This window comes from Gopherus flavomarginatus, chromosome 6 (assembly GCF_025201925.1).
Source record: "Gopherus flavomarginatus isolate rGopFla2 chromosome 6, rGopFla2.mat.asm, whole genome shotgun sequence".
Taxonomy (NCBI): domain Eukaryota; kingdom Metazoa; phylum Chordata; order Testudines; family Testudinidae; genus Gopherus; species Gopherus flavomarginatus.
Window position 1 is genome coordinate 112,454,298 of NC_066622.1, and position 27,890 is coordinate 112,482,187.

The 27,890-nt window shown below is 43.5% G+C and overlaps 1 protein-coding gene across 5 annotated transcripts in view; it reads left to right on the forward strand.

The window, feature by feature from the left end:
* Positions 1-27,890, forward strand: part of STK32C (serine/threonine kinase 32C) — a 244,998-nt gene that overhangs the window by 197,786 nt on the left and 19,322 nt on the right. For 4 of the 5 annotated variants that reach the window (XM_050959584.1, XM_050959580.1, XM_050959582.1 and 1 more), the window contains exon 3: positions 24,241-24,392. In XM_050959584.1, coding sequence (XP_050815541.1) covers positions 24,241-24,392 — 152 coding nt within the window. The remainder of the gene's footprint in view (positions 1-24,240; positions 24,393-27,890) is intronic. The other variant, XM_050959585.1, reaches the window with a different exon arrangement.

Below are 27,890 nucleotides of genomic sequence, written 5' to 3' on the forward strand. Positions count from 1 at the left end.
TGCCAGCTGTTCAGTCTGTAAAGGCTTTTCTTTTTCTTCCACAATAGAAAAGGTAAAGCTGTCCTTTTTGTTTGTCTTTGATTTCCAGATATTAGAAGAAAATTAAGTAAACTTGATTTGCATTTCAGGACTGCAAAACCTCTGCTTGATATCTAGGATCTCTTTGGCACGTGTCTGTATACGGGGGCAATACGGGGCTTCACTACGGCCGCAGGAACTAAACAAAGAGACAGGGTTCACAGGCATGTAGGGGGAGTGGATTTTTAGGAAGGTGGAGCATGTACTTTCACCCTGATCACCCAGCGATGCTTTTCAGGGGTGAGAAGAGCCGTAATCCTGCCTCCTCCCTGTATACACTGGGTGTCTAGTGCCCCAAGGGGGTGCCAGTAGACAACCTGCCCCTTATAGCTATTATCTCATTGTTTCATTGTTCTCTCCTGTCTGTCTGCCTGCCTATCTCCATCTGCAGTTTCCTGTTGTTTGCTTAGATGGTAAACTCTTTAGGGAAGAGGTCGTCTTTTGGATTCTGTGTTTCTACATGCCTAGCACAAAGGGGTCCTGTTCCTTGACTAGTGCTCCTAAGTATTATGGTAATAAAAGCTACAAGAGAAAATGAAAGCCTTCCACTGCGCTTTCTGTCTGGGGTTCTAAGAGACTTCCCTGATTCATGCACTAATTTTGAATTATTTCTGGAGAGCTCTGTACAGGAGTCAAACAGGACTAAATTGTTCCTCTAAGGCAGAGCCCTGCAACAGGTAGTGTAAAAATAGGCACATTGTGGTGGGACTGCCAGGAGAAATTCTGGCTTATTCAGCATCTGTTGCTTCTCTTGGTGTGCAGGGAGTGCATGCTGGAGTGGCAACTCACCTTAAATGGGTGCAACATTTGTTCCGCTCCATTCTCAGCCACCTCTTTTGGCCAGTACAGAGAGTGGGGTGAGGATCATGGCCCTTGCCCCTCCACCCCAACTCATCAGGAAAGTCTGTTGTGGCTGAGGGCCCTCACATTGGGGGAGGGATAGCTCAGTGGTTTGAACATTGGCCTACTAAACTCAAGGTTGTGAGCTCAGTCCTTGAGGGGGCCATTTAGGGATCTGGGGCAAAAATCTGTCTGGGGATTAGTCCTGCTTTGAGCAGGAGGTTGGACTACATACCACCTGAGGTCCTTTCCACCTCTGATATTCTATGATGATCTGCACTCCCTAGGCATAGTGCAGTGGGATCATGTGCAGAGACACACATTAGGGGAGGCTCCTTGAGCTCTCTCTTCCCCTGTGCTTTCCTCTTAGAGACAAAAACACAGTCTGGACCATGGCATTGACTTGACATTTTCCTCATAATTCTGGAGTCTCCATCATAAAGCCTTTCCATGCATGTTCAATAGCTTCATCTGCAATTTAAATCCAGATTGCTGTTCCAGCTACATCAGTTCATGTACCCATTTCCTTGACATTTGGACATTTTGCTGATTATCTCAGAAGCTTTAAATGGATGTATTTGCCATCTGCACTACAGAGAGTGGAAATTTCTGACAGTGGAAACCATGAGAACAGTTTCACAACAAATAGTCAGCAAAATTAGCCCTGTTTTGTTTTGTGAAACATCAAAGATGGCAAAGAGAAGCAATGCAATGTCTTTCTTGGAATAGAGAAATAAAATCATATTAATGGCTAAAATCTCTTGGGCATAAAATAAATACCATATATTAGATATCGCTCTTTGACTGCTTCTACTGATAAAGGCAAACCCAATAGACAGTGTTTGGGGACTGTTTAGTGAGCAGGCCCATTGGTGTCAGTGGTGATTCACTAGAGTGTGGTCTGAGGAATTTGGACAAAAAGGTTCAAAACACTTAGCTAATTAATTATAACACTAAGCTCCAGTGTTATCCCTCTTTTATAGACAGGGAAACTAAGTAAAAAAGTTTGCATGACTTGCCCAAGACTACACAGAGTTCTGATGTTCTCATTTCACAGTCTGCTGCTCAGAATTACTTATCTGTCAACTTTCCTAGAAGTTTGATATTAGACATACTGCAATATAATTTTCTATTGGACCCAAAATAAACCAGCAAAAAAGGACAAACCATATAAATTACTAGCCAATTTAGTTAAAAATTACACCAAACTTCTATACACAGTATAAATACTCAGGTATTGCAAAATATGTTTTCAACCAACATTGGTTCTGTTTTCTCAAAATCCTAGCATCTCCTGGCTCTCAGGAGCAGAGATGCCAATGGTACCGTATGCTCATCAAGTTTTATTTTCCTTCCATATGATTCCTATTTCTTTTAAGAAGTTTTCATCTCAGAGAAGGGATTTTGCAAGTCAGTATTTTAAATTTAGTATTTAAGAGCTACATGCCAAATGATTACTGCATTCTAGTCCTAATATGGTAGGATGCATAAAGGACTCTGGAAACATTTTGACAAACTTTAGTAGCAGCTGTTTAAAGAAACAATTACATTTCTTTGTGGCTCTACCAAGTGTTGTTTGTCTTTTCATTCAGAAGGTAGAGGTGAGTTTCATGACTTTAGAACTATTCACAAGTTTAGGTTTCCATGTATTCTGACCCACTCACATTTTAAAAGTAACTTGCCTGAAGAAATAGAATCATTTGCAAAAAGAAGTCAACCCACTTTTTTAAACACTACATGGCTCACTGATCCCTGTTTCTTCACATATATCAGTAAACTTAAATATGTTTTGGAATAGAGATCTATGCAGCTCCAGGTTGAGCTGAAAATGGATTGTCAGCTGTGGATGGGAATACAAGACATTGTCCAGGGTTTCAAGTGAGATAGATTTGGGAGATATGAATTCATATATTCTTTCCTAAATAGTAAATGTAATTTCATTTCTAAATGCTTTATGCTTTTAATGCAATAAAAGTGAAGGGAGCTGCATACAAACCATTTGGCAGCAGCTGAATGTTCGGGTTATTTGGGACTCTATTAAATCTTTTATATGAAATGTCTTGAGCAAACTACTACCAGCTGATCCCTGTCTTCTGCATCCCGAACCTGGAAAAACTGAATACAGTTTTTCTAATGACCATATTTAACTGCTGAAAATTTTCTTCTATGCAATAAGGGACTGGATTTTGGAGAAATTAGGACAATACCCCCCTTCTTTCTGCTGTCTTCCATGCTATGCAGTATAATAGAACCAAGATAGTCCTGAATAATGAATCTCAGATTAATTTAAAGATAAGGTTACTTTTATACTTTAACTTTTTACCAAGTAAATACTGTGCATTCTGGTACTATAGACAGGACTCTGGCAAGCAGAGAAATAGAAAAAAAAAGATAAATGTATGTGTGTGTATATATATATATATATATAGTGTATATATTTATGTATATACTACGTGTCTGTGTGGTCAGAGAAATCTTGCAACAGATTCATGTGGGGGCCATAGATGGCAATCCTAGGAGCTTCCAGTGACTGAAGTAGTTGTTGGCATAAATTAGAGCAACTTCATAGAGTGCTGGAGAAAACTTTGTCCTCTTGCTTCTTAGGGCCCAATCCAACTCCTACCTCCTAAAAGTCAATGGAAAGACTCCTATTGATTTTAATGCCAGTTGGATTAGGTCCCACAAGATCAGACCCCAAAGTAATAGCCATACTCCAGACAAAGCATGAAACTAGGATTATATCAACACTTCTGGGTGTCAGAATTCAAGTGTCCCCTTCTCTTTGCACACACATCCCCTAACCACATGCTGAAATTCTTGGCTAACAGAAGATAATTCCCATGTACTCTCATTAACATTTTCAAGAAGCCCGAGAACAAAGATTTCTAGAGAGCTTGAATAAATTGGGATGATTTTGTGTTTTCTTGGTGCAATTACATTTCATAAAACTTATTTATTATGATTACAGGGTACAAGTAGCTTTCATCCTTTTCTCATTCATTACACTGTTTCTGGTTTCCCGCATGTAAACAAGAAGCAAAGGAAATTAATATACTACAAAGTACATGGTATGCTATTACAAATCAAAACCATTAATGTAGAGTTGTCCATGACACTTGGAATACATTTCCTGCTCCTTAAAAATGCACACTGAGAAATCCATGGTCTTCAAACCTTAATATGAGATGAACTGAAATCAAAGAGTTTTTTGGGTTTCAGGGAGGGTGTTCCAATTTTCATGACTAGCCCCCAGCTGAACTACATAATATAACACAACATTGCCATTTTTAGGGATGCTTTAGAGCAGTGGCTCTTAACCTGGGGTGCATGCACCCCCTGGGGGTGCGAGATGCCCTTTCTCGGGGTGCGAGACATGCCAGATTTTTAGAAGGTAAATCATCGAAAACACAAATTAAGCACAGGCATGTAAGTATAACTACTTTGTTTCATCAAACGTTTGTATTTACTAACAATATACTTTTTATTAACAATTACTGTAATATACAAACAAAAAATATATATCTAGGTTTAAAGAACTGACCTACTTCAACCATTTTTTATAATGGGTGCTAGAAGCTATTTTGAGAACCAAAGGGGTGCAGGCTGCAGTAAAGCTTAAGAACCACGGCTTTAGCACAATGACCATTTCTGGTTAAAGTGGTATAGGCAGCAAGGAAATGGTAAGAGTAGAGTTGTTTTCTTATAGTCTGTAAAATGTATTTCTGCAAGATTTGTGTATTAGGTTGTTTTAGACAGAATCAAATGTTACTTGTGCCTACAAATTTGTAATTATTTTTTATCCACTAAGTATTATCTTTAAAATGTTCTATGGTAGTTATGAGCTGGCAGTTTTTCCATTCTAGAAGATATTATGGGTGATGGTACAGTTCACTAGGTCCTGTAGCTTAGACATCACAGGTAGCTTTAACAGGGGTTCACAGGTTCAATTGCACACACAGCAATCATGAAACCATGGGTGTAAAAACAGGCAAACATACATGTCTCTTGGCCAAGTGCAGATGGAAGGTCCCTGGGGTGGGTGATGGAAAGTGAGTTTGCCCGGTCCTCATCCAGCAGTGGCAGCTCCTGTCCCACAGTACTGGGCCTGGCTCCCCATTGCAGACATTGAGACCTGATTCATGGAGTTGCAGCCCCACTCAGGTTTGGGCAGGCTGCCTCTCTGTCGGTGCCCCCTTCTGCAATTTAGTACAGTGCATCCATTGAATCAGGAGGCTACATCTGCCTCTGCTAGAAACCCATTCTTATAGGATTAATTCAAATTGGAAATAATGCAAATAATCAACCACGGGCTTGTGGTAAATTCTTCATTGGAGTCTTTCAATCAACATTTTATATCTTTCTAAAATACGTGCTCTAATTCAACCACAATTATTGGGCTACTTGCAGGAATCATTGGGTGAAATTTTATGTTGTGTGTTACATAGGAGGTCAGATTAGTTTATCATAATGGTCCCTTCTGGCTTTAGTCTGAAATTAGAGGGGCTGCTTGAAAACTCCTGAGTTTGGATAGGCCAGAGAGAGGTTTGTGGTAACCACTTACAAAGAATTTCGCAAAAGAGTTTATTTTCTCTCCCCAAAAGGGTATATAATCAATAAAGATCAAGGATCGGATTCTCTATTGAGAATCTCACTCCAGTTCGTGATTTTCATGGATAGGATATCAAGGCACAGCCGAGCTGCAGAGTGCATCCAGTACAGGGACTCAGAGGTGGCATCTCTGCTGTTTGCAGATGATATTGTCCTTCTTGCTTCTTCAGATTGTGATCTCCAATGTGCACTCAAATGTTTCGCTGCTGGCTGGGATGAGAATCAGCACCTCCAAATCAGAGGTCATGGTCCTCTCCTGGAAGAAAGTGGACTGCTTTCTCCAGGTGAGGGGGGAGCAGTTGCCTTTAGTGGAAGAGTTCAAGTGTCTAGGGGTCTTGTTCACAAGTAATGATAAGCAGGAGCTTGAGATTGACTGTTGGATTGGTGCGGCGGCAGCAGGCATGCGGTGATGTACCAATCCATGGTGGTGAAGCGGGAGCTGAGTTCTCAAAGCTCTCGGTTTACAGGTCCATCTACGTCCCCATCCTCACCTATGGTCATGAACTTTGGATAATGACCGAAAGGATAAGATCACAGGTACAAGTGGCAGAAATTAGGTTTCTTTGCAAGGTGGCTGAGCTTACTTTCTGAGATAGGGTGAGAGGGTTGGCTATTTGGGAGAGCCTCAGCATACAGCTGCTACTCCTGCAGATCGAGAGGAGCCAGCTGAGGTTGTTCGGGCATCTGATAAGGATGCCTCCTAGGAGGTTTCCTTTGGAACTCTACCAGGCACACTGGGAGGAGGCCCCAAGGCTGACCCAGAACATGCTGGAGGGATTATATCTCCTGTCTGGCCGGGGAATGCTGGAGAATCTCCCAGGAGGAGCTGAAACCTGTTAAGGAGGTCTGGTCTTCCCTACTGTCCATGCTGTTGCCACGACCCTCATCGGGAAAAGCAGCATAAATGAAAAAGAATATGTTTATTTTCTCTCCCCAAAAGAGTATATAATCAGTAAGGATTGGATTCTCTATTGAGATCTATCCCTTTTGTATCACTCAGGCAATACAAAAGTGTCAGCAACTGGCTACAAATGGCCAGCAGAAAATTCCCCTTGCATAGAAAAATTCCCTGTCTAGGTCTCTGCCCTTCTGCTCATCGGCTGCAGCTTAGGGGATGTACCAGGAAAGAGAGTGGCATACCAGGCAAGGAAGGGGACATGTCAGAGGGGCTCTGCAGTACCAACTCTTCACAGGCACGGGATCCATTAAGGATATACCAGCCATCAGGAACAGAGAGCCATAACTAGCTGCCTCAGTATCCCCCTCTTCTGTGCTGAGTGGCGCTCAGGCACAGGATAGAACCTGGCATGATGTGTATGTCAACTACAATGTAGTTAATGTGAATAGCAGAGAGGAGGGTTTATTGGGCAAGTAGAGTGCTTTTTATATTCTCAACATTTTTGTTTTCAAGATGAATTACTGGTTTTGCATCACACACTCAAACAGCATGCACAAAACTGGTTTTTTATCAGAATCACAAGAGTCGCAAACATTTGGATCCATGAGGCCAACCCTATTCATTTCCACTAGAGCAGGGGTTCTCAACAATTTTCTTTCTGAGGCCCTCCCACCTGTGTCACAACATCTGGTCTTCTGCATATAAAAGCCAGGGCCTGCGTTAAGGGATAGCAAGCAGGACAATTGCCCAGGGCCCAAAACCACAGGGGGCACCAAGAAGCTAAGTTTTTCAGGTTTCTGCTTCAGCCCCAGATGGCAGGGCTCAGGGCTCTGGGCTTCAGCCTCGTGCTATGGGGCTTCGGCTTTCTGACCTGGGCCCCAGTGAGTCTAATGCTTGTCCTGTTTGGCGGTCCCCCTGAAAACTGCTTGCAGCCCCGGAGCCTTGGTTGAGAATCACTGCATTAGAGTTAATAGTACCCTAATGCAGTATGAAGCACAAGGTTTGTGGTGTTGCAGACATCTGAAGACCCTTACAAGATTCCTTCCCATTTTTCTCCTCATCCACCACCTCTAAACTAATAAACAAGTCATTTGCCCATCATTTTTCAAAGGCTGAAATCTTGATGCATGAGTTCTAACTCCCACTCTTAGTTAGCTGCCTGCTAACAACAATAAGCTATTAGTGTGTTCTCGCTTGTTTATAATTTTTTTTTAAATCCTTAATCTTTTATTAACAGTATTTTTCAGTTTAAAAAGTGCTATATGGAGATGTAAGATAGAAGGGAGTTCCAGAAGTAGCATAAAATGAGCCATGTTAGAGGATAACGTTTCAAAATGCCGCCCCCCCCTCCAAGTTTTAATACCAACATCTTGTGAAAACTGAGAAGGAAAAAGAATAGCGCCAAAGAAAATAAGATGATTAAAGAAAAGAAAGATGGATGATAAAGCAGACAAAGAAGAAACCAACGAAACATTGTCAGAATTTACCAGCCTGCATCAATAATCATTATGATATTGAGTGAATCAGTGCTGTGGTACAGTTATTAAACTCTATAACTATTCTATAATACATGTAATATAGAATAAATGTTGATGTTATCTAAAATATAGTGCCTGACTCACTGTTGTGTTATTCCAGATTAACATCAGAGTTGCTATAATTTAATCAGTATTCATTCTCAATAATGGACATGATGCCAACAAGTGCTGACACCAAGAGGTTAATGTGTCACCTTTTTCCTCTCTTCAGTTCTGATCTTAATGGCCTTACTGCAGTGCAAAGATGGAATAACACAGCGGTGAGTGAGGCCTATAATCTCTTTCATATCTTTTGCCAACATGACCTCTATTTCTAAAGAAATGGAAAAGAGGAACAGCTATTAGTAACTGAGTGTCAGTTGCGGCTGTTAGCTACTAGCTTTTATACTTCAGTTTCCTTTAATATCAGCAGATATCATATTGCAGAAAATAAGATTAGCGTTAATAGAGAGATTTCATCATGCAGCCATATGTGTCCAGGTTTAGGAAATATTTATTACCATTATGCATATAACCAGTAACTGTGGTAGTAGCAAGTGAAAGAAATAATCATCAGAGAAAATAATGTGATGATAACCTTGAACATCTACCAGCTGCTACAGGAAGCAGATAGATAGGATCTTGGTTTTACATCTCTTTTCATAGTAAACCTGTCAACAGCTAGGTATGTGTATAAATATTTAAATCCATAACATTCTTGTTCAGTAAGAATCATATTGGTAACTGCAAGATAATACCCACAATTTCAATTTGTATCTTTAAATCAGATGTTTTTACCAAGCTAATAGTAACTACCCACTATGCGGTCTCTTTCAAGCTGTAATATATCCATGATAATTTTTTATTATCTGCCATTAGTACTTTCAAATTGTTATTAATGGAATTATTCTGGAAGTTTGGAATAGTTTAATGGGTTAGTTTGTTTTTTTCCCCTCCATGTATAAAACTTATCTTGTTTGATTTTGATATCATATAAATGTTCCCTTTCTAACAATATTACTTCACCCACCTTGTGTCTCCAATATCCTGGGACCAACATGGCTACAACAACACTGCATACAACAATGGAAGATATTGATTCTTTCTAATGAGTCATGAAAAGTCACTTTGAGGTCATCATAGTCTGCTGTTCCAGATGAGGAGCTATATAAATGATTTTTTTAGAAAATGTGTGCACTGCATTGTAATCATAAGTATGGCAATTAAAAGAGAACAGACATAACTATACCATGTGTAGAATTTTCATTAGCTTACTTAAAAATAGTTACCTTGATCATTAGAGTTTCATTAGTACACAGAAGAATAACAGAAAGATATTCCAAAGGAAAAATTAGCCAGTATCCACAATCAAGCTGACTGATTTTGCAGTATTTCATAATGCTTAAGGGTGGTGGTGGGGAAAATAACAAATTAACCTTTTGATACCAACAATTGCTGCCATCATGTCTGCTGCTGAATAAACATATCAAGGACAAGATATTGTGACTCTTGATGTCCAAGGCAGTGACAGATTTAATTTGTTAATTGGAAGCTGACATTTTCACTGATGGAATCCAGAGGTTATGCACTATTGTAGTGTGATGTGTGAAAGGTGATATATGTGTGAAGCTTTCTGAGGTAAAATCACTCCCAAATTCTGCTTCAGAAATACTTTGCTCCTAGTGCTTTCAAGTCAGTGAGGATACTCTATGTAGAGTGCTAAAAAATAAGACTGTTTGCAGCTTACATACCCATTTTGGGTCTCATTTAACTTGATATTTCTCTTTGTGTATCTTTGGGTATGTCTACACTGCGAAGTTGTCAACAAAACTTTTGTCTTCCATGAGTACTTAAAAAAGCCCACCCGCGAAAGACAGAAGTTTTGCCGAAGCAAGTGGCAGTCTGACCACAGCTTTGTCAGCAGGAGGCTCTCCTGCAGAGAAAGTTAATGCCGCTCGCAGGGCTGGAAGTATTCTGTTGGCAAACGTGATGACAAAGTACTGACAAAAAGTGTTTACACATGCTGACTTTCAGCAACAAGCCTGTGTTGATACAGTCTTGTCACTAAAAGCTGTGTGGTGTAGAGAAGCCCATATCAGTGTCTTTCTGTACTTTCCTTTGAGATCAGTGTTTTAAACTAAAAAAAATCGACTTCTTTTGTAACTTTTGTTATATTAGTAAGAGGTGTTTTGTTTTTAAAAAAATTTCAACTAAATCCATCACCTTAGAAGGCTAAAGATAGATATTCTTGCAGCCAATTGCTATTACACATCATTTACTGTTTATTCACATCCAGTCTGATGCAAGGCCTAAGAAAGTCAATTGAAAGACTCCCATTGATTTCAATAGGCTCTGGGGATCAGACACTATTCCTTGTGATATTTAATACTTGAATGCATTAGCACACATTGTAAATTATCAGTGGTAGACAGGGAAAACACAAAAAGCTACCCTGAACCATAAGAATGTTTGACAACAAAAATGTAGTTCCATTCTAAAAGTAGCCTGATGACAACTGTCATCCAAGTAAGTTAAAAATTATACCTGGAACTTATTTTATACCTTTAAAATGTGGTAGTATGAATTGAATGTACAAAACATTTAGTCAAACAAGAGTGGCAAACAACTCATTTAGACTTAATTTCTGTCTAGTGGAGGAACTCACTTCTGAAGGGAGGGATTGATATAAATAATATGGGGTTTCGGTATATATGTAGTATTTTAAACAGTTAAGCCTTTGTTTTTCATTGCATCATAAATATAATGCAAATAAATTGTTTAATCATTTTCTATGATATGAACTAAATGATTATGTCTTTTCAGAATATAAGGAACAGAATACTCGTAATAAACTGTGTGACAGATTGGTTTCAGTCTGTCAACAATTCACATGTGATACAGAGTAGAGCTAATGTCAAGAGGAAAATCTAAGAATTCTATAAGCCACGTCTATTTAAAGTCAAAGACAGTGCAGACAATGAGCTGTCTATAAACTGACATCTTCAGACAAGGAGGTTAATCATACTCAAAAAAGATCTTCTAAAAACAGATAGTCAGCCAAAGAGTAGGGTGAGGGAGTTGCACATGGGGCCCGAAAGTCCGTAGTTGTGTGGTTCTACCTTCAAAAGTATATTTAAGGTAAAAAGTGACACAGGAAAACTGATCCTGAAACTGTTTAGCCACAGAACTGAATACAACCCTCTGTGAATTTGGAGACAGGAAACACCACTTTGGGTCTATGTCTACACTACAAAGTTTGGTCAACATATGTTATGTTGACTTACAGCTGCCAGCTTCTATATGTCATTCAGATATGTGCACAGTTGGTTGCTTACATTGGTGCTGCATATCCTCATCACAAGTAGTTGCATCGATAGAAAATGTAATACACCATGGGTAGATATTCCCTCTGGTACAAAGCCTTGTGGGGTGTTTTAGCAATGCTTTGTTGGATACCAGCAATTCCCTCAGGGATTTTTGGGGAATTAGGGGTCAATCCCACATTCTCCATCCCATAATGCTTATTCCATGCTATAATTTCATGCCATTTTTAACATTTCCACCACTTTTCAGTCTCTGACATCTCTCTGGCAGAAGTATGGCTCCTGCACAGCTCAGCTCAATTCTTATGATTATTGCTAATACACGACACACAATTCTCCTATATCTGTGAAACTTCAGTGACTACTACAACCAGCAGTGCAATGAGGATGATGACTGGATGAAAGAATAAAAATGCCAGGTTGCTGCTGGCATTCATAAAGCCATTCCACTTGTTAAATTAGCATTTCAGGGCCCAAGAAATGAGCACTGAGTAGTGGGATCACATTGTAATGCAGATTGAAGATGATGAGCAGTTTCTGTAGAACTTTTGGATGCGAAAGGCCACATTCCTGGATGAATGTGCTGAGCTCTCTGGCACAAAGATACCAGAGGAAGGGCAGCACTGACACTGCTAAAGGGAGTGGCCGTCATGCTCTGGTCAGTTGGGAATCAGTTCAGAGTTGGAAAATCCACAGTGGAGGCCATTGTCCTCTAACTGTGCAAAGTCATTAAGCATATCCTTCTGCATGGGACTGTGACTCTCAGCAATGTGCAGGAAATAGCAGATGGATCTGAAGCAATGGGGTTCCCAAACTGTGGTAGGGCAATAGATGGGATGCATATCCCTATTCTGGCACCAATTCCACCTTGCAAGTGAGTACATAAACTGAAATGGGAACTTTTCGAGGGTTCTGCAACCACTAGTGGATCACTGAGGATGCTTCACTGATCATAACAGTGTGGGCGGGGCAGGGAAGGTATATGATGCTTGCATCTTTAAGAACACAGGACTTTTTCAAAAGCTGCAAGCAGGGATATTCTTCCTTGACTGGCACATTCACTTTGGCAATGTTGACATGCCAGTAGTAATTCTGGAGGACCCAGCCGATCTCTTGCTCCTGTGGTTCAGGAAGCTGTACACTGGCTACCTTGACAGAACCAAGGAAAGATTCAACTACTGGCTGAGCAGGTTCAGGGTGCCTGCTGAATGTGCATTTGGTAGACTCAAAGCATGACGGTGATATTTAATAACTATACTGGATCTCAGGAAGGCACACATTCCTATCGTTATTGCTATTAGATAATATTTGTGAAACAAAATGGAAAAGGCTACTGGATGAGTGGAGGGCTGAGGTGGACCTGCTGTTTGCTGAATTTTAACAGCCAGACACAAAGGCTATTAGAAGAGCCAGCTGTGGAGCTGTGCAGTTGATGGAGTCCTTAAAACAATCATTTGAACAGTCAGCTATAGTTGTGTTATACAATGCTTTTGGGAACTTGTGTGCCTGTTATGGATTTGTAATGTGGCAAATCTGCTTGCTGCAAACTAGTAAATTTACTCTGCATTTAAAAAAAAACTTTATTTTGTGCAAATAATGGGAAACAAAGTTAAAGTGCAAATAAACATGTTAAAAACATTTTAGCAGCACTGTAAGAGTGTGACACTTCCTTATAAAAACTGAGTAAAACATGCATGTTTACATATTAAAAAATGTATTACAATGTTTCATTCATGGTAAAAACAAGTAGGGGACTATGCTTTCTGGCTTATCCTGTAGTTATCACAGATCAGAATAAGTGTAGTCATGGTTCTATTTGTTTTCTCCTGCCATTGAGTGGTAGGAGTAAGAGTTCATGTTCTGCTGCCACCTGGTATGCTGTGGGGTATAGGGATCAGTGATCATAGAGTTTTCCATGGAATGGCAAGGCAGCTGTGTATTCGGTCTTTGGGCATTTAGCTCAATAATGTTCTGCAACATCTGCATTTGTTGCCTGAGCAAACCCATAATGTCCTGGTGCACTTCCTGCCTTACGTCCCAGTCCTTTGCCTCTCCTCCAACAACCAGCCTTTCCATTCCTGGTCCTTCACCCTGATTTTAGCCACTTGGCCCCTCCAATCTCCATGTTCACAGTCAGCAGCTGTGGAGAACTGGAGGATAGCACAAAACATGTCCTCCCTGGTCTGCTTCCTTCTTCCCTGATCTGGGTCAGGCATTCAGTGGTCATGGAGGGAGCACCTCTGAAGTCCCCCATTCTAGAGGCTGCTGATTAAAACATACAGATACAGCATTATATTTACAGTCAAAAGGGAAAGGGAGGTCTCACAACTCCTTTCCATTATTCCCATAAAAATCTTTAATAAAAAATGCTATTGTCACTTTAGCTTTGAAGCACCTTGTTACAGCATCACTCTTCAGCTTAAGCCATGATTAGTACAGAGTATATGGGCATGTGGAGACTGTTGCACGGGAGGTTTAGATGCTGGCTGCTCCTTGGTATGAGTAAAGGGAAAGTGGAGTAAATATTAGCATATCTTCACATGCAGTGGTGATTTTGACTAACATCTTACTCCTGAGGATGACAAAGTCCAGAGAACACTGTTGCTACTGGCATCCCGAAGCCCCCCAGGTTGCTAGCCTGCTTATTGTAATGGTGCCAGCAGAACTCATCACAGAGTGGCATGGGGCTGTCTCCTATCACCAGGGAAAACACAAGGTTGCCATCCCTAGAAATGTTTGGGAGAGGGTTGCAGAGCATTTTCTGTGAAAGTTTTGAGATTGTTCAAGAAGATAATAGAGAGATGCTCTTCAGATAAGCCAGGTACTTCTCATGGGGAGAATTTTGGGTCACCTGTCTAGCCCAACAAGCCAAAGAATGGAAAAGCGAACACCAGCTGTACCTCTTCATTCTACCTCTATCCAGAGGAGAGCAGTGACCTGTTGTGGATTGTGTAAATCAGATTACTACACTATATTTTTTAATTAATTTTCTAACATATCATAGTTGATTGAAGTGTCAACTAAGTATGCATTCTAAAGCATTAACTGTAATTGTATTTCCAGTGCTGGTTTTAAAAGTAAAGTGAAGAAGCAAAAGTTGATGAATTTGTTCTCTAACTGGGCAGATGGGATAGGTGTGCATGTGCATGCACCTAGGCTCCCTTCCCCTTCATCTCCAGGCTATCTGTGCTTGCCTGGTGGAACTGGCTCAACTACAGTGGAGTTTTGAAGAGCTCCCGGCTCACTGCAGGCTTTGAATCACCTCCATTTCCCTCATCCCCTCTTCATCCTCGCCCCTGTGCACTGCAGGAATTATCATGCCTGGGTCTAATGCAGTGTCCACAATGACATTCTGGGTGCTGGTAGGGTTCCCACCAAGTCTGATATACAGTTTGCAATAGAAGTGGCAGGCCTTCTGTCATTGCAGAGCTGGCATGGTCAGATGCTCGCAAAGGTGGGCTAGAAGGTTTGCTCACCAAGGAGGCCAGCCAGGAAAAGGCATTTCAAAAACATGTTGAGGTTTTTAAAGAGGACGGGGTGGGACAGGCTTCCAGGATCAATGACCACTGGGCAGTAGAGTTCAAAATTGTGACCGGAGTGACCACTGTCATGGGAGATGCTAGAGGACAGTTAGGGTTGACACAGGTGATGCAGCGTCTACATTAGCACTATGCTGATAAAAATAGTCAACTTTGGCTGTGCGTCATTTGGCAGGGGTTCTGGGGGGGCTGTAACTGTGCTTAAGCTGATGGGAGACATATTTAGGTTTGGATAATACAAACCTATGTTGAAACAAGTCGACTTAGGTCAATCCATCTTTGTAGTGTAGACCAGGCTGGGGGAAGGAGATGTTTGGTGTGATAATAAGCCAGTCATATCAAAGGAGCCAGAAATGCATAAGAGGAATGTGAAAGAGACCTAATATATAAGCTACATGGGACTGGTAGGCTTGGTGGCTAAATGGATCACAAGGGAAAAAAGTGCTCCCTAGAAATATGTTATTTTGCTTAACTAAGCATAAACATGTACCTGCCTAGCATAACTCTTTCTACGTGTGAGACTAGATCTGTTATGCAGTCTATTTCTTTTGTCTTAATCTCGTTTTTAATTTATTCTTAAAGAACCTTCTTTTCAAATAGACCATTTGAATCTTTGTCAGTTGTCTGCAATTTCATGAAGCCCATCCCTGAGTGGTGAAAAAAACTAAGCAACAGCTGCGAAGGAAGGGTGGCTGGACTGGAGCACTCTAGGGCCCTGATCCCCGGTGGAAACTTTTAGGAGCTATGGCATAAAATAACAAATACTTGTTGATTACAGATTGCTCTCACCCCTTGCTCCACCGATATGGCCACCAGGTGCCCGTTATCTACCGGGTAATGAGCGTTGGAATAGGGCGGAGGTTCGATCACTGGATGCCCCGGGGGGGGGTGACAAGTGCCCAAGGGCAGTGACGGGGATAACGCAAGCAATCAGGCGTAGTGTTAAAAATTAAGGATTTATTAAAGGAGTCACAGATAAGGATAAGGGATAACACAATTAGTTACAGCTTGGGCTTACAATATAATACTAGAACAAATAACACAAACACTACAATTACAAATAGAAGTTGGCCCTGGTATTTTTCTAAGTCCCAGTAATTATTCAGGTCGTCCCAGGGGTTAATAAAAGTGATATTGGTGCTGTTAGTACTCATAAATGCAGCAACTAATCTTAGTAGACACAAATTGCTAGGCTCAACTGGTCCCCCTTGCGTTCAAGGTTTCCTGGTCAACGGGTTTCCCCTAGCAGGAGCCTTGGGGCGGCTGGAACCAGTCTCTGCCTCTTATCTAACAATACAGATGTACAGATATCCTTAACAACTAATTATACTTACACATACAAACCACAAAAGTTTCATTACGGCCGGCAAGCAGTCAGGCTCTGGGGAATGCGTGAGCCAGGAGAGAGCCAGGTTGATCAATCCTGGATACGGTTCGACGGGAATTCGAGTTCTCTCTCCCCCCGTCCCCAGGAGGGGGTCAGGAATATATAGCGAATTTTTCGTCATAATTTGTGATAAGCCAATTGTGGGGTCGCGAGTGGCTTATGCCCATACAAGGGAGGCAGTCGGGCCCCTACATCCTTACCCAGGTAGCAACCGTCGTGAGGGGAACTTCGTCCCTTCAGACCGGCTGACCACAAGGCTGCTTTTCCTGTTACAAGTTCTGCTTTCCAAGCAGCTACATGATCAGTGGCAGCTATGGGGGCTGGGGGAAAAATCCGTTGGGGGTGGAGGCCGGGGCACTAGCTGCCTGGCCCTAGGGCCCAACTTGGGGGTCCAACATGCCCCCATGCTCCGGCCGACAACACCCAACGTACCTAAACCTCAGTGTCCGAGTCAGCGTCCGCTCCTACGAGCGGATGCGTCTCAGTGGCCGAGGCAATAAGGGCACTTCCCACCATCCACCGAACACAGGCCTTAACAAAAGCACACCCGAGGCAGAGGAGGCAGAGGCCCACCACGAGCGACACCAAAAGGGACTGAAAATAAGCCTTATAGGCACCAAGGCCCAGCCACTCCAGCCATGACCAGAAGCGGAAGGTCTCTCTGGACTCACGCACAGCAGTTCCCAAGGCCTGAAGGTCATCAATCACTTCACTTAAGTTTCCAGAGATAGAAGAAAGAGAGATACAGCACTTATCTTTAAACTGCGGATACATAGATATGAGGGTTTCACAAAAATCTCGTGATTGTAACAAAAATTGTATCATTAAGCGATTTTGAAAAGAATACTCTGCTAATTCATCTAACCGCTGATTAACTAAGCTGAAGCCCCGTGCAGTGGTGTTAGCTAGCGTTTCAATAGCCAATGATTGGAATAATACTTGCTCACGCAATAACATATATCCCACGGGGTTAAATGAAACCGCTGAAGATACTACAGAGGATAACGCACCCTTTGCCCTCTCCCACCATCCCCAAGAACGTCGAACCCGCCCGGCCGAACTGGGCTGCCGGGTCTTGACATAAAGACCACCCCCTTTTATTAGGATAGACCCGATGGTACATATACCTTTGGGATTGGGGGGGAGTGCTGCAAAGGCCGTCTCGCCACATAGCCAAAAGTGACCGGGTCTTAACTTATTTAAAACCCAACTAGAATAAAAATAGGTGTGCCTAAGAGGGTTAAAGAAGTCACTAAAGGGTGGGTCCATGACATTTATTTCCACGACAGTTTTATTGATTATCGGCAGGGGGGTGTCCCGATTCATAACAGCGTTGCCGTGGGATACGTTGTCATAGATAAGGGTTTGGGAACAGTTTGGATACGTGCCTACCCAGTAGGGTGAGTTTGACCGGCCTCGTCGTCCCTTATTGCCATAAAACACCCAACAGTGGGACGCCATGGGTCTCTGTCCGGGTGACAAGGGGAGTGGGCCTAGATAACGTGCCGAAGTTTTATTAAAAATAGGAAAGACACGGGGGGAGATGGGGTTAAAATAATCATTTGTACAACCTGTCCACTGCACGATAGGGAGCCACTGAGCAAAGGAGGAAGAACAATTAAGGGGACTATTAATACTACTAAAGTTAAACACTAATGGCAATAAATCAAACAAAGGCCTATTTACAGACAGCCTATTGGAACATGCAAGACAGTTGTCAGGTGTCAGTGAGGATAAGTCGATGTTTCCTCCCAGGACTTCTTGGATCCAATAGGCCGCGAACATAAGCTTATGGGCGTTCTCATCTACAGGATACGGCTGTCCTAGGTTCCGCGGATCGGGGCCCTTCTGGTTGTCGTCCCGTTTTCCTGCTGCCATTGCGAGCTGCAAGACAAACAGAAGGCGGCCTTATTGGCCCCCGTTAGTTCGTTCCTGACTCGGAACGCTTGCTTATCCAGTTATGATGGACCAAGGTGTGGGTGCCCCGGGCATCCACAATCGTGTAGGTATTAGGATATTTACCTATACTTACAATTTGTGCAGCGTAGGGTTCTCGGTGACCTGAGGCCTGTGGCTCAGCCACCCAGACTAGTTGGTCAGGCTGATATACGGGTGTCCAGGGGCCTCTAGGTCTGGGGCTGATTTCAGGCCAACGAGAATAGTTTGCATTGAGAGAGATTAGAACCTGTGGTAATAGTGCACTCCAACCCTTATAGTCAGCGTTGGGATTAACTGAACGAATCATGGTTTTCAGAACCCCGATTTTCCGCTCTACAACACCATTACTTTCGGGGTGATACTTTAAGTGAATATGGAGGGAAGCCCCCCATCCCAGCACTAATGCTTCAAAACGTTTGCTGGTAAACGGGGGTCCTCCATCTGCTTGAACTTCGGAGGGCACACCCCATGCTGCGGCTACCTGTTGCAGTGCCCCAGCCACAGCCGCAGCCGTGGTGGTATTTAGAGGGATACAGTGAGTTTGACGGGAGCCCAAATCTACCACTACCAGAGCCTTTGGGTGGCGACGGGCTCCAGGCAGGGGTCCCATTAAATCTATTTGCCACACCGCGCCAGGAGGGAAATACTCCGCAGCGTACGCCCACCGCTCATAACGTGGGCGGTTTTGGGACTTGATTTGTGCACACTTAAGGCAGGACTGCACGATTCTTTCACAGTCCTGCCGCCGTACCTCAGGTTTTCCCTGAGCACCTAGGGCTAACTGATTATATAGGCGGCCGCTAGGCAAATGCCCCCAATCCTCATGAAGCCATTGGAGGAATGGGTCGGTGTTAAGCTGGGGCTGCTGCCCCAGGCACACTTGGGGTGCTTGAATTTCCCTCATTTTGTGATCCAATTCAGAGTGGAGGGGGTTAGAGTCAGGACGATGTGATGGGCAATGGGTTATAAACCAGGGCCGGGAGAACTTACGTATGAGGTCAAAAATAGTCTCCCACAGGGGCATAAACGCTGTGGGGTTAGCCTCTCCCGTGAGGATGCTGAGACAAAATTGTGAGTCTATACCCAATACAACCTGAGCAGAAACAGAATGGGCCTGGGTAACATGCTGGGCAGCGAGAAGGACCCCATGAACTTCGCTCTGCTGGGCCGATGAACCCGGGGGAAGGAGATCAACCTGAAAGTGGTCGCATTTAGCACAGAGGACTCCTGCCCGGGGGGTCGGGGAAGTGCCCCCGTCGGACACAATCCAGGGGTCATATTTTGTTTCTATACACAAGGGCTCCGAGGCTGCTGGGAATCGGACATCGTTTGGCAGCGATTTAAGCGTCCATTCCCGCCACGTGATTTCCCCCAAATAACACAGCTGTTGCCAAGTTAGGCTGGTCCCGTGAAAACTGGGGGGGGGCAGGCGCGTGAGCCAAGGAATAAGGTGTACCTCGGGGCCTATCAGGGTCCCTTTACTAGATAGCGGGGCCCAAATGCGTGCCTCGCCTGCGGCTAGTAACATAAGTCCTATGGGTCCATATCGATACTGAGGACCCTTGAGCCGTCGGGCCCAGTTATAAACCGGTTGCCCATCTTGTGATACCGAGTACCCATAGTGATGTTGTGTAAAGAAAAGGGTAATGGTAAAAGGTGAATCCCTTTTATATCGCGCTAGCCGTGGGTTGGAGGCAAACCAGGTGGCTATGTGTTCCAAGCTTTTTTGGGCCTCAGGACTCCATATTTCCCGTTTCCGTTTGGACGAGAGGGGTTCCTGGATTGTTTCCAGGTCTACAAGGTGTTTATCTGGGATGAAGTGTCGGTGATAATTAATCAGGCCTAAAAGTCTCTGCAGTTGCTTTTTATTCTCGGGTGGGTCTTTAACCCAAGGGTCTAAAATTCCCGAGGTGGGTTGGCCACAGTTATAAGGGTCATAATGTTGGCCTAAGAAGGAGAAGCTTTGAGAGGGCACGAGGTGGCTTTTTGCCTCATTAATTCGCCACCCATTGGCCTTTAGTTCGGCTACCACGGTATTAGTTACGTGTTGGACTATGTGTTCGTTGGGTCCAATTATAATTATGTCGTCCACATAGGCCAAAATAGTGGTGCCCCCAGTGGCTTCTACCCCCTTTAAGGTTTTTGCAAGAGCGGACGTGGCCAAGGTGGGGGAATTACAGAATCCTTGAGGGCACACCTTCCACTGGTACTGTGCGCCCTGAAAAGCGAAATTTAGGATTTGGGGTTTGTCCTCCAATGGGATTTGATAGAACATATCCTTTAAATCTAGGGTGCAGGCCCACCTTCCACTGGCATCGCTTAGCTGTTGCCGTATTTCTGGAATGGTGGCTGGGCCTGCGAATGGGAGGTGTCGGACTCGGCTATTTGCCTGCCTATAGTCAATTACCAATCGAAATTCAGAGGGGTTGCCGGGCTTGGGGATACCCCAGCCGGGAGATAGATAGTTTGACGCGATCGCCTGTGATATCCGTCCCTCCTTTAACAACTGGGCGAGCAGTTGCTTAATGAGGGGGATGCCTTCAGGCTTCGTGGGAATGGGGGAAAATTTCCATGAACTGTCATTAACAAGCTCGGGGCAATAAGGGGGGGGGGCTTCGGGCGACAGGGTGACAGGCAGAGCCTGACAGACTTGTTTTTGTAATCGCAGTCGTTTTATATCCCCAACCCCCAGCAAATTTGTTCCCCCCAACAAAGCCTTAACTTTTCGCTTATACCCCTTATGAATCAGAGTAAAGGTGACTACAGGCTTTTCTTCAATACTGTTAAGACCCTGAATAAACATAGTAGAACTTGTGGGTACATGGGGTACATCGGATTTTATAACGGAGATTTGAGCTCCGGTGTCCAACAAAAAAGATACAGGGGTATAAGGGGGTTTGGGACCGGCTACCAATAGGGTGTGATATGGTCGATCATCCCAAGTCTCTGTGGAGGCCGGGGCGCACCCGGCCTCTACTCGTTTTTTGTTCTCAAATAGTCGTCCCAGTCCCTCCATCCTAACTGTCTCCCCAAATCTAGCTGCTGGGTATCAGACATTTTCCGCAGTGCCTCCTTGGGGATCCCCTTATGTAACAGGAACCCAAAAAGTGCTCTTTCAGCCTTAGTTCGTTCAGGGTGTTTAGACTGACCCTTGTTAACAGGGCTCTCAGCTGGAAGGGCTGAAATGGGGTCCTTCGAGGCTGGTGGCATTCGAAGCCGGGACATGACTTCATATAAGGTAATAAGGGGTTGCCCAACCCAACCATGGAGCAGCAGGGTCCCCCCTGTGTCAATCGGTGGGGCGCCTTCTACGGCCATGTCCACTGCGTCCCGGTTGACCGGAATTTGAGTGGGGTCTGCGACAAAAATAAAGGGGAAGCCCGACTGGAGCTGTTGCGGGTTTAAATTTAACGGCGTCGCTTGTGGGTCCCACGTTAAGATGGACGCTCCGGCAATGGCCCATATAACTTCGTGGGGGGTGTTTATGCTGCCAGGGGGAATATACATGCCCTTAAAACTTCCCTTCATTGTTAGGGCGGCCGCGGCTGGTATAGTAAGCGGCCAGACCCCATTTCCTAAGAGGTGATGACCCGGGAACCCCGACGACCAATTAGACGTTTTGGCCAGAACAGCGGCCTCCTCCTTATCCACTACCTCCGCCCCATAATCCAGAGCCAGACGACCCAGCCATATTAGGGGTGCCTCGCCCTCCCTGCGCCTCGTGTCTGCTAAGAATTCCTTCAACTCCGCCTTAGTGCGAGTTCGAAGCTCGGTGGTCGTAACCGTCTGGCCTGTATTAGAATCCAACTTACTTTTGGTGAGAACAACGGGCATTGCCTCTATCTGCCCCTCCTTCTCAGGCGCAGGTGGGGCTGAGGGGAGTGCGGGGTAAATTAAAGGGGAAGGGGGGTCTTCATAGGGGGGTGGGCTTTTACTAGTCTGACTCCCGTCCTCCTGCTCTTTTTCACTTATCTCACATTCTGCGCTGTCAGTGCTGTTAGCAGCGGCTTGTTTAGCAGCAAACATAGTGCTTCCATGAAGGACCGCGCAGAGGTCCAGCGCCTTATTCAGTGCGCTGAACAAGACCGTGGACACGTCCTCTGACTTATACTCGTCTGGTCTAAGTTTCTTTGTTTGCCTGGTCTGTTCTAATTCCTGCACTAACTGGGCTAGCAACCCATGGGCAGGATCACCCGGCTGTACCCGGGGCAGGGGTATGAGTTTGGAAACGGTGGCCCCGGATCTTTTTATGATACGGCTACACTCCTTCCAAATGCCCAACGGTGTCTCGGTCCGACTAGTCTCCGCAACCCCCGTGCACTGGGGCTGCAGGGAGCTATCGGCCGGCTGACATTTAAAGGTGGGATGGCAATGGAGGAGACATCCTACGGCGGGCAGGGTTAATGAGGTCGTATAGCTTTTTGACCCTGACCCTGACTCTATAATACAAACCCAGTCTAGGGTGGGCTTCACAGACTGTCTGCTGGCCACTTGGTGAAATTGCAGGTGTTGAAATTGCTCGAGCTCAGATTGCTCACGGTCCCCACTACACCACGGGCACTGACCCTCCCGAAGGCATCCTGTTCGTGACGCCATGTTGATTACAGATTGCTCTCGCCCCTTGCTCCACCGATATGGCCACCAGGTGCCCGTTATCTACCGGGTAATGAGCGTTGGAATAGGGCGGAGGTTCGATCACTGGATGCCCCGGGGGGGGGTGACAAGTGCCCAAGGGCAGTGACGGGGATAACGCAAGCAATCAGGCGTAGTGTTAAAAATTAAGGATTTATTAAAGGAGTCACAGATAAGGATAAGGGATAACACAATTAGTTACAGCTTGGGCTTACAATATAATACTAGAACAAATAACACAAACACTACAATTACAAATAGAAGTTGGCCCTGGTATTTTTCTAAGTCCCAGTAATTATTCAGGTCGTCCCAGGGGTTAATAAAAGTGATATTGGTGCTGTTAGTACTCATAAATGCAGCAACTAATCTTAGTAGACACAAATTGCTAGGCTCAACTGGTCCCCCTTGCGTTCAAGGTTTCCTGGTCAACGGGTTTCCCCTAGCAGGAGCCTTGGGGCGGCTGGAACCAGTCTCTGCCTCTTATCTAACAATACAGATGTACAGATATCCTTAACAACTAATTATACTTACACATACAAACCACAAAAGTTTCATTACGGCCGGCAAGCAGTCAGGCTCTGGGGAATGCGTGAGCCAGGAGAGAGCCAGGTTGATCAATCCTGGATACGGTTCGACGGGAATTCGAGTTCTCTCTCCCCCCGTCCCCAGGAGGGGGTCAGGAATATATAGCGAATTTTTCGTCATAATTTGTGATAAGCCAATTGTGGGGTCGCGAGTGGCTTATGCCCATACAAGGGAGGCAGTCGGGCCCCTACATCCTTACCCAGGTAGCAACCGTCGTGAGGGGAACTTCGTCCCTTCAGACCGGCTGACCACAAGGCTGCTTTTCCTGTTACAAGTTCTGCTTTCCAAGCAGCTACATGATCAGTGGCAGCTATGGGGGCTGGGGGAAAAATCCGTTGGGGGTGGAGGCCGGGGCACTAGCTGCCTGGCCCTAGGGCCCAACTTGGGGGTCCAACAATACTGATATGAATAAAAGGGCATACCTGACCCATTAGGTGTGCCACCCACAGGGCTGCAGTCCCATGGGTGCACAGGAAGTGCCTAGTGACTATAGATGGGAATGGAGTTTAAAGGATGTCAACAAAATGCCGATCTAGATTTTGATCACTCCAGAGTTCGGGGATGTTTGGATGTGGGATTCTGATTTGGCCTATTATAAAGATAAAGGGTCAGTTCTAAAATTTTGATTCAGATCCAATTCAGAATTCAAACATCTTCTACAGTCCACAAGTATTTGAACTGATAACTTTGTACAGGCTCATGTCTAAAAAACACCTGAATTAAAATGGGCCTGATTTTGCTGAATGTTCCTTTCACCCCCTCCCCATTAGTTTAATTGGCACTGTACTGAATACCACACATATTTGAGGCCCAAGATACCAAATGATACAGCTACAGTCAGATAAAACATCAAGTAAAGATATATCACTGTCTTTTTTTTTTTTTGTGGTTTTAGGTGTGTATTGTACAAAAGAGAGATACGGAGAAGATGTATGCCATGAAGTACATGAACAAACAACAATGCATCGAAAGAGATGAGGTTCGAAACGTGTTTAGAGAATTAGAGATCCTGCAGGAAATTGAGCATGTATTCTTGGTGAATCTCTGGTGAATATCTTCTTTTCTGATGTACACTTCTGGTGACTGCGTGCATTCACAAACACCTTACAGTAACACTCATAGTCAGTTTGCACTTGACAAGGGACAATGAAGGAGGTCTACTGAGTTGTTTCCATGTCATCAATGATTTCTTGCATATGTGAAAACTCAGGGAATCTGTGTTGGCAGCTAAGATGTCTACATTTTAAGGCACATTTTGAAATGCATTTGGTAAATTATCTTACATGATTTCTTTGGAATATTTTGTTTTTTTTAATTGGTAAACAAGTTTTCTTTCAAATCTGAAAATCAGATAACTAATCTGCTAACACTTTTCAAGTTAAATTTAAAATAATTTTGCAATTCAACATGTTAAAGTGAAGTTTGGCAAAGGAACCTTGATGCAGTCAAACAATTTAGTCATGGTATTTAATTAAAGAGCTTATACGTTATTGTACTTTATGTATGGAGATACCGATTCATTGGCAGGCAGGTCCAACAAACAGGTTTTCAGAACTACTGAGTTCCATGATAGAATCTTCGAAGAGAGCATTAGGAAAGAGGTGATATTGGAAGATACAGGAATGAATCCATGACCCATATTTATAGTCAGTGGGGAAGGTCAAATCTCTATAGGTTGGTGGAAGGAAGCTAGGGCAGGTAAGAAGGTTGCAAGGAGGAAGGGTGATATGGCCATACTGGGAAAGGGGCTGAAAGTGAGACAGAGAGGGAGAGAGAGGCACCATCCTTATCCCACCTGAAAATTGGCATTGGGCTGTTTAAATTTTGAGTTGCTTTTATATTTTTCAAATGGCTTCACGCATCCTTTGTTGCAGTTTGTAGTATATTATTTCAAATGATAAAGTAGCTTTTTGTAAATCCCCAATTCCTCATTTGGAATCTGGAGAATATAATGGAGTCAGGTAGCCAATATTTCCAATCCAGCAGTTTTTCAAATTACCTAAAGACTCATGCAGTCACTTCTCTACTGTTAAGAAAAGTGTGTTGTAACGATAAAAAAAAAAGACTGTGTTCATAAAATAACTGGTAAATAAAGTGATTTTTTTAAATAAAAAATACAGTACAGTGTATTGATAGAGCCATAGTTTTCTCTAATAGATTCCAAATTTCCTGTTGGATTCCAAAGTTAATATCACAAATGAAGTGTGTTTGTTAGTCTAAAATTAATCCCTGTTGCATATTGTTTGACCTCACAAAGACACGTCAGGAATTACTGGCACTTTATCTCAGGAAAGATCCATAAATCTGATAGCAGGACAGGCTGAATCTGCACTGATAGAGTTGGCAGGGATGTTTGCTTCAAGGAGTCAGTCTCTATTAGCCAGTGCTAATCCTCCAGCCATGTTAATGAGCAGTGAAATTTCCCAAAGACTGAAAAAACCCCAATAGCACTAAAATAAAATGATGAAATAAAGTCAATGCATGATGCCTTAGGATTAGATTCAATAAGTCACTTCAGTATAGTCAAGACAACCGCCTAAGTTTGTCAAACCATTTTAACAATTGCTCTGCTGGGGTTGTTAAGACAGTGTTTTCTCTTAGCACTATCAGATAATAGAATTGTACATTCATTTCCAGCACACATTCAGTATAAGAACAGAAATTTATGATGCATAATTTGTGATGCATGCATCACACAATCCCACATGTAATTCACTAAGTAGTACTGTTGCCACAATCGACTACTGGGAATTCTTTTGAGGTATGCCCAGAGTGTGGTGGGTTTTCTCACAAAAGCCAATTGTTTCAGATTTTAAAAAGACCTTTTTATTTTGTAACTGATATAAGGCTCCTGCTCTGACATTCTATGAATTAAATTAGCTCTTGTGTTCTCCTACTTCATTTTCAAAAAAGAGAAAAATCAGTTTATGAAAAATACAGAAAATCTGCATTTAGAATGAATCTGAAGTTAAAATGAAATGGGTCTTTAGTAGAGTCCCAAATTTTACCTGTTAATGAGGTGAGTGATTCATAAAAGATAATAGGGAACTATGTAGCTCTGGGTGAATGGTTAGCAGGGATTGACAATGTTTCTCACAGTGAAAATCATTAGTGCAAAGTTTTGAAACTTGAGGCCAAATTTTCATAGCTTAGCCTCCCCGTAGATGCAGTTCAGGCCATTTTCTTGATAGTGCCACAAATCAGGTAACTGCATGTCTAACGGTCTGATTTTCAAGCTAAGCACTCAACTCCACTGGAAAACAATGGGAACTATGGACCTCAGCCTTAGGCTAAAATTGAACCAAATTGCACTCTCAAAGAAGTGAGAGTGCCAAATTTCACCTGTAATTATTTCTGCTGACAAAACTGTGGTTACAAAAACTGTAGGCCTGGTTAAGGCCAGGCTGAATCTGAAGCCCTAGAAATCTTAGATAACTATTTTCAACTAAATAAGTTAGGGCCTAATCCTGTGAGTTGCTTAGCCCCTCCCATTAAGTGCTAAATGCACTCAAAGGGTTCTTTATTCCCACTGAATGCCACGCGGGATGGGACCTTTAATTTTGTTTGGCTGATACTATATATAATGAGGGTTTTTTTAAACGATACATAAGCAATAAACTTTTGTAACATATGATCCCGTTGACACGCAGGCTGCCATGATGCATGTTGTGTGCAATTTCACTGACCTCAGAGGATTTGCACATGGTGTTAGAGAAGAATTTGGCTTACTGAGTAAATGGTGCAGATCCTGTACTGGCTTTCTGGGTGTTCATTGGAACAGGGACTGGAACCCAGGTGTCACCTCAACCCAGGTGAGTCACCTAACCCAACTACCAGGTTCTCACTCTCCCTTCCTAAGGCTCAGCTGGGAGGTGAGAAATCCAAGTTCAGATTCCTGCTCCAATGATTATTTAAGAATTTTATACAAAGAGGAAGAGCTTCAACAGGCAAGATATCCTATATCTTTGTGGTTAAGGCGCTCATCTAAAATGTGGGAAACCAAAGTTCAGCTCCCTGCTCTGAATCAGACAGAATGGGGACTTGACCCTGGGTCTCGTCTCCCCCATCCCAGCTCAGTTCTCTAGCCACAGGGCCATTGGGTATTACAGAATCATAGAATAGAATCAGAGAATATCAGTGTTGAAAGGGACCTCAGGAGGTCATCTAGTCCAACTCCCTGCTCAAAGCAGGACCAATTCCCAACTAAATCATTCCAGCCAGGGCTTTGTCAAGGTAAACAAGAGGATCCTCCTCTGGTTTTATGAATCTATCCCAAAACATTTTTTGGGGCCAAAAGTATTTAGCAAATTGGTGTCAAATCTGTGAACAGTTTTAGTTAGCCTGAAACTGCATTTTTCAGCAGCTAAACTATTTGTCCAAAATTTTTCTCCCAGCTGAACTAAGAATTGTAGGTATGCTCCCCCACAATGGGGCCTTTGAGAGGCTGCAGCATAGCACCCCACACATTGACCTCATGCTACTGCTGAAGCAAGGACAGTCTCCCCGGCCCATGATAGGTCCTTCACACTAGATGTCAGAGAAGCA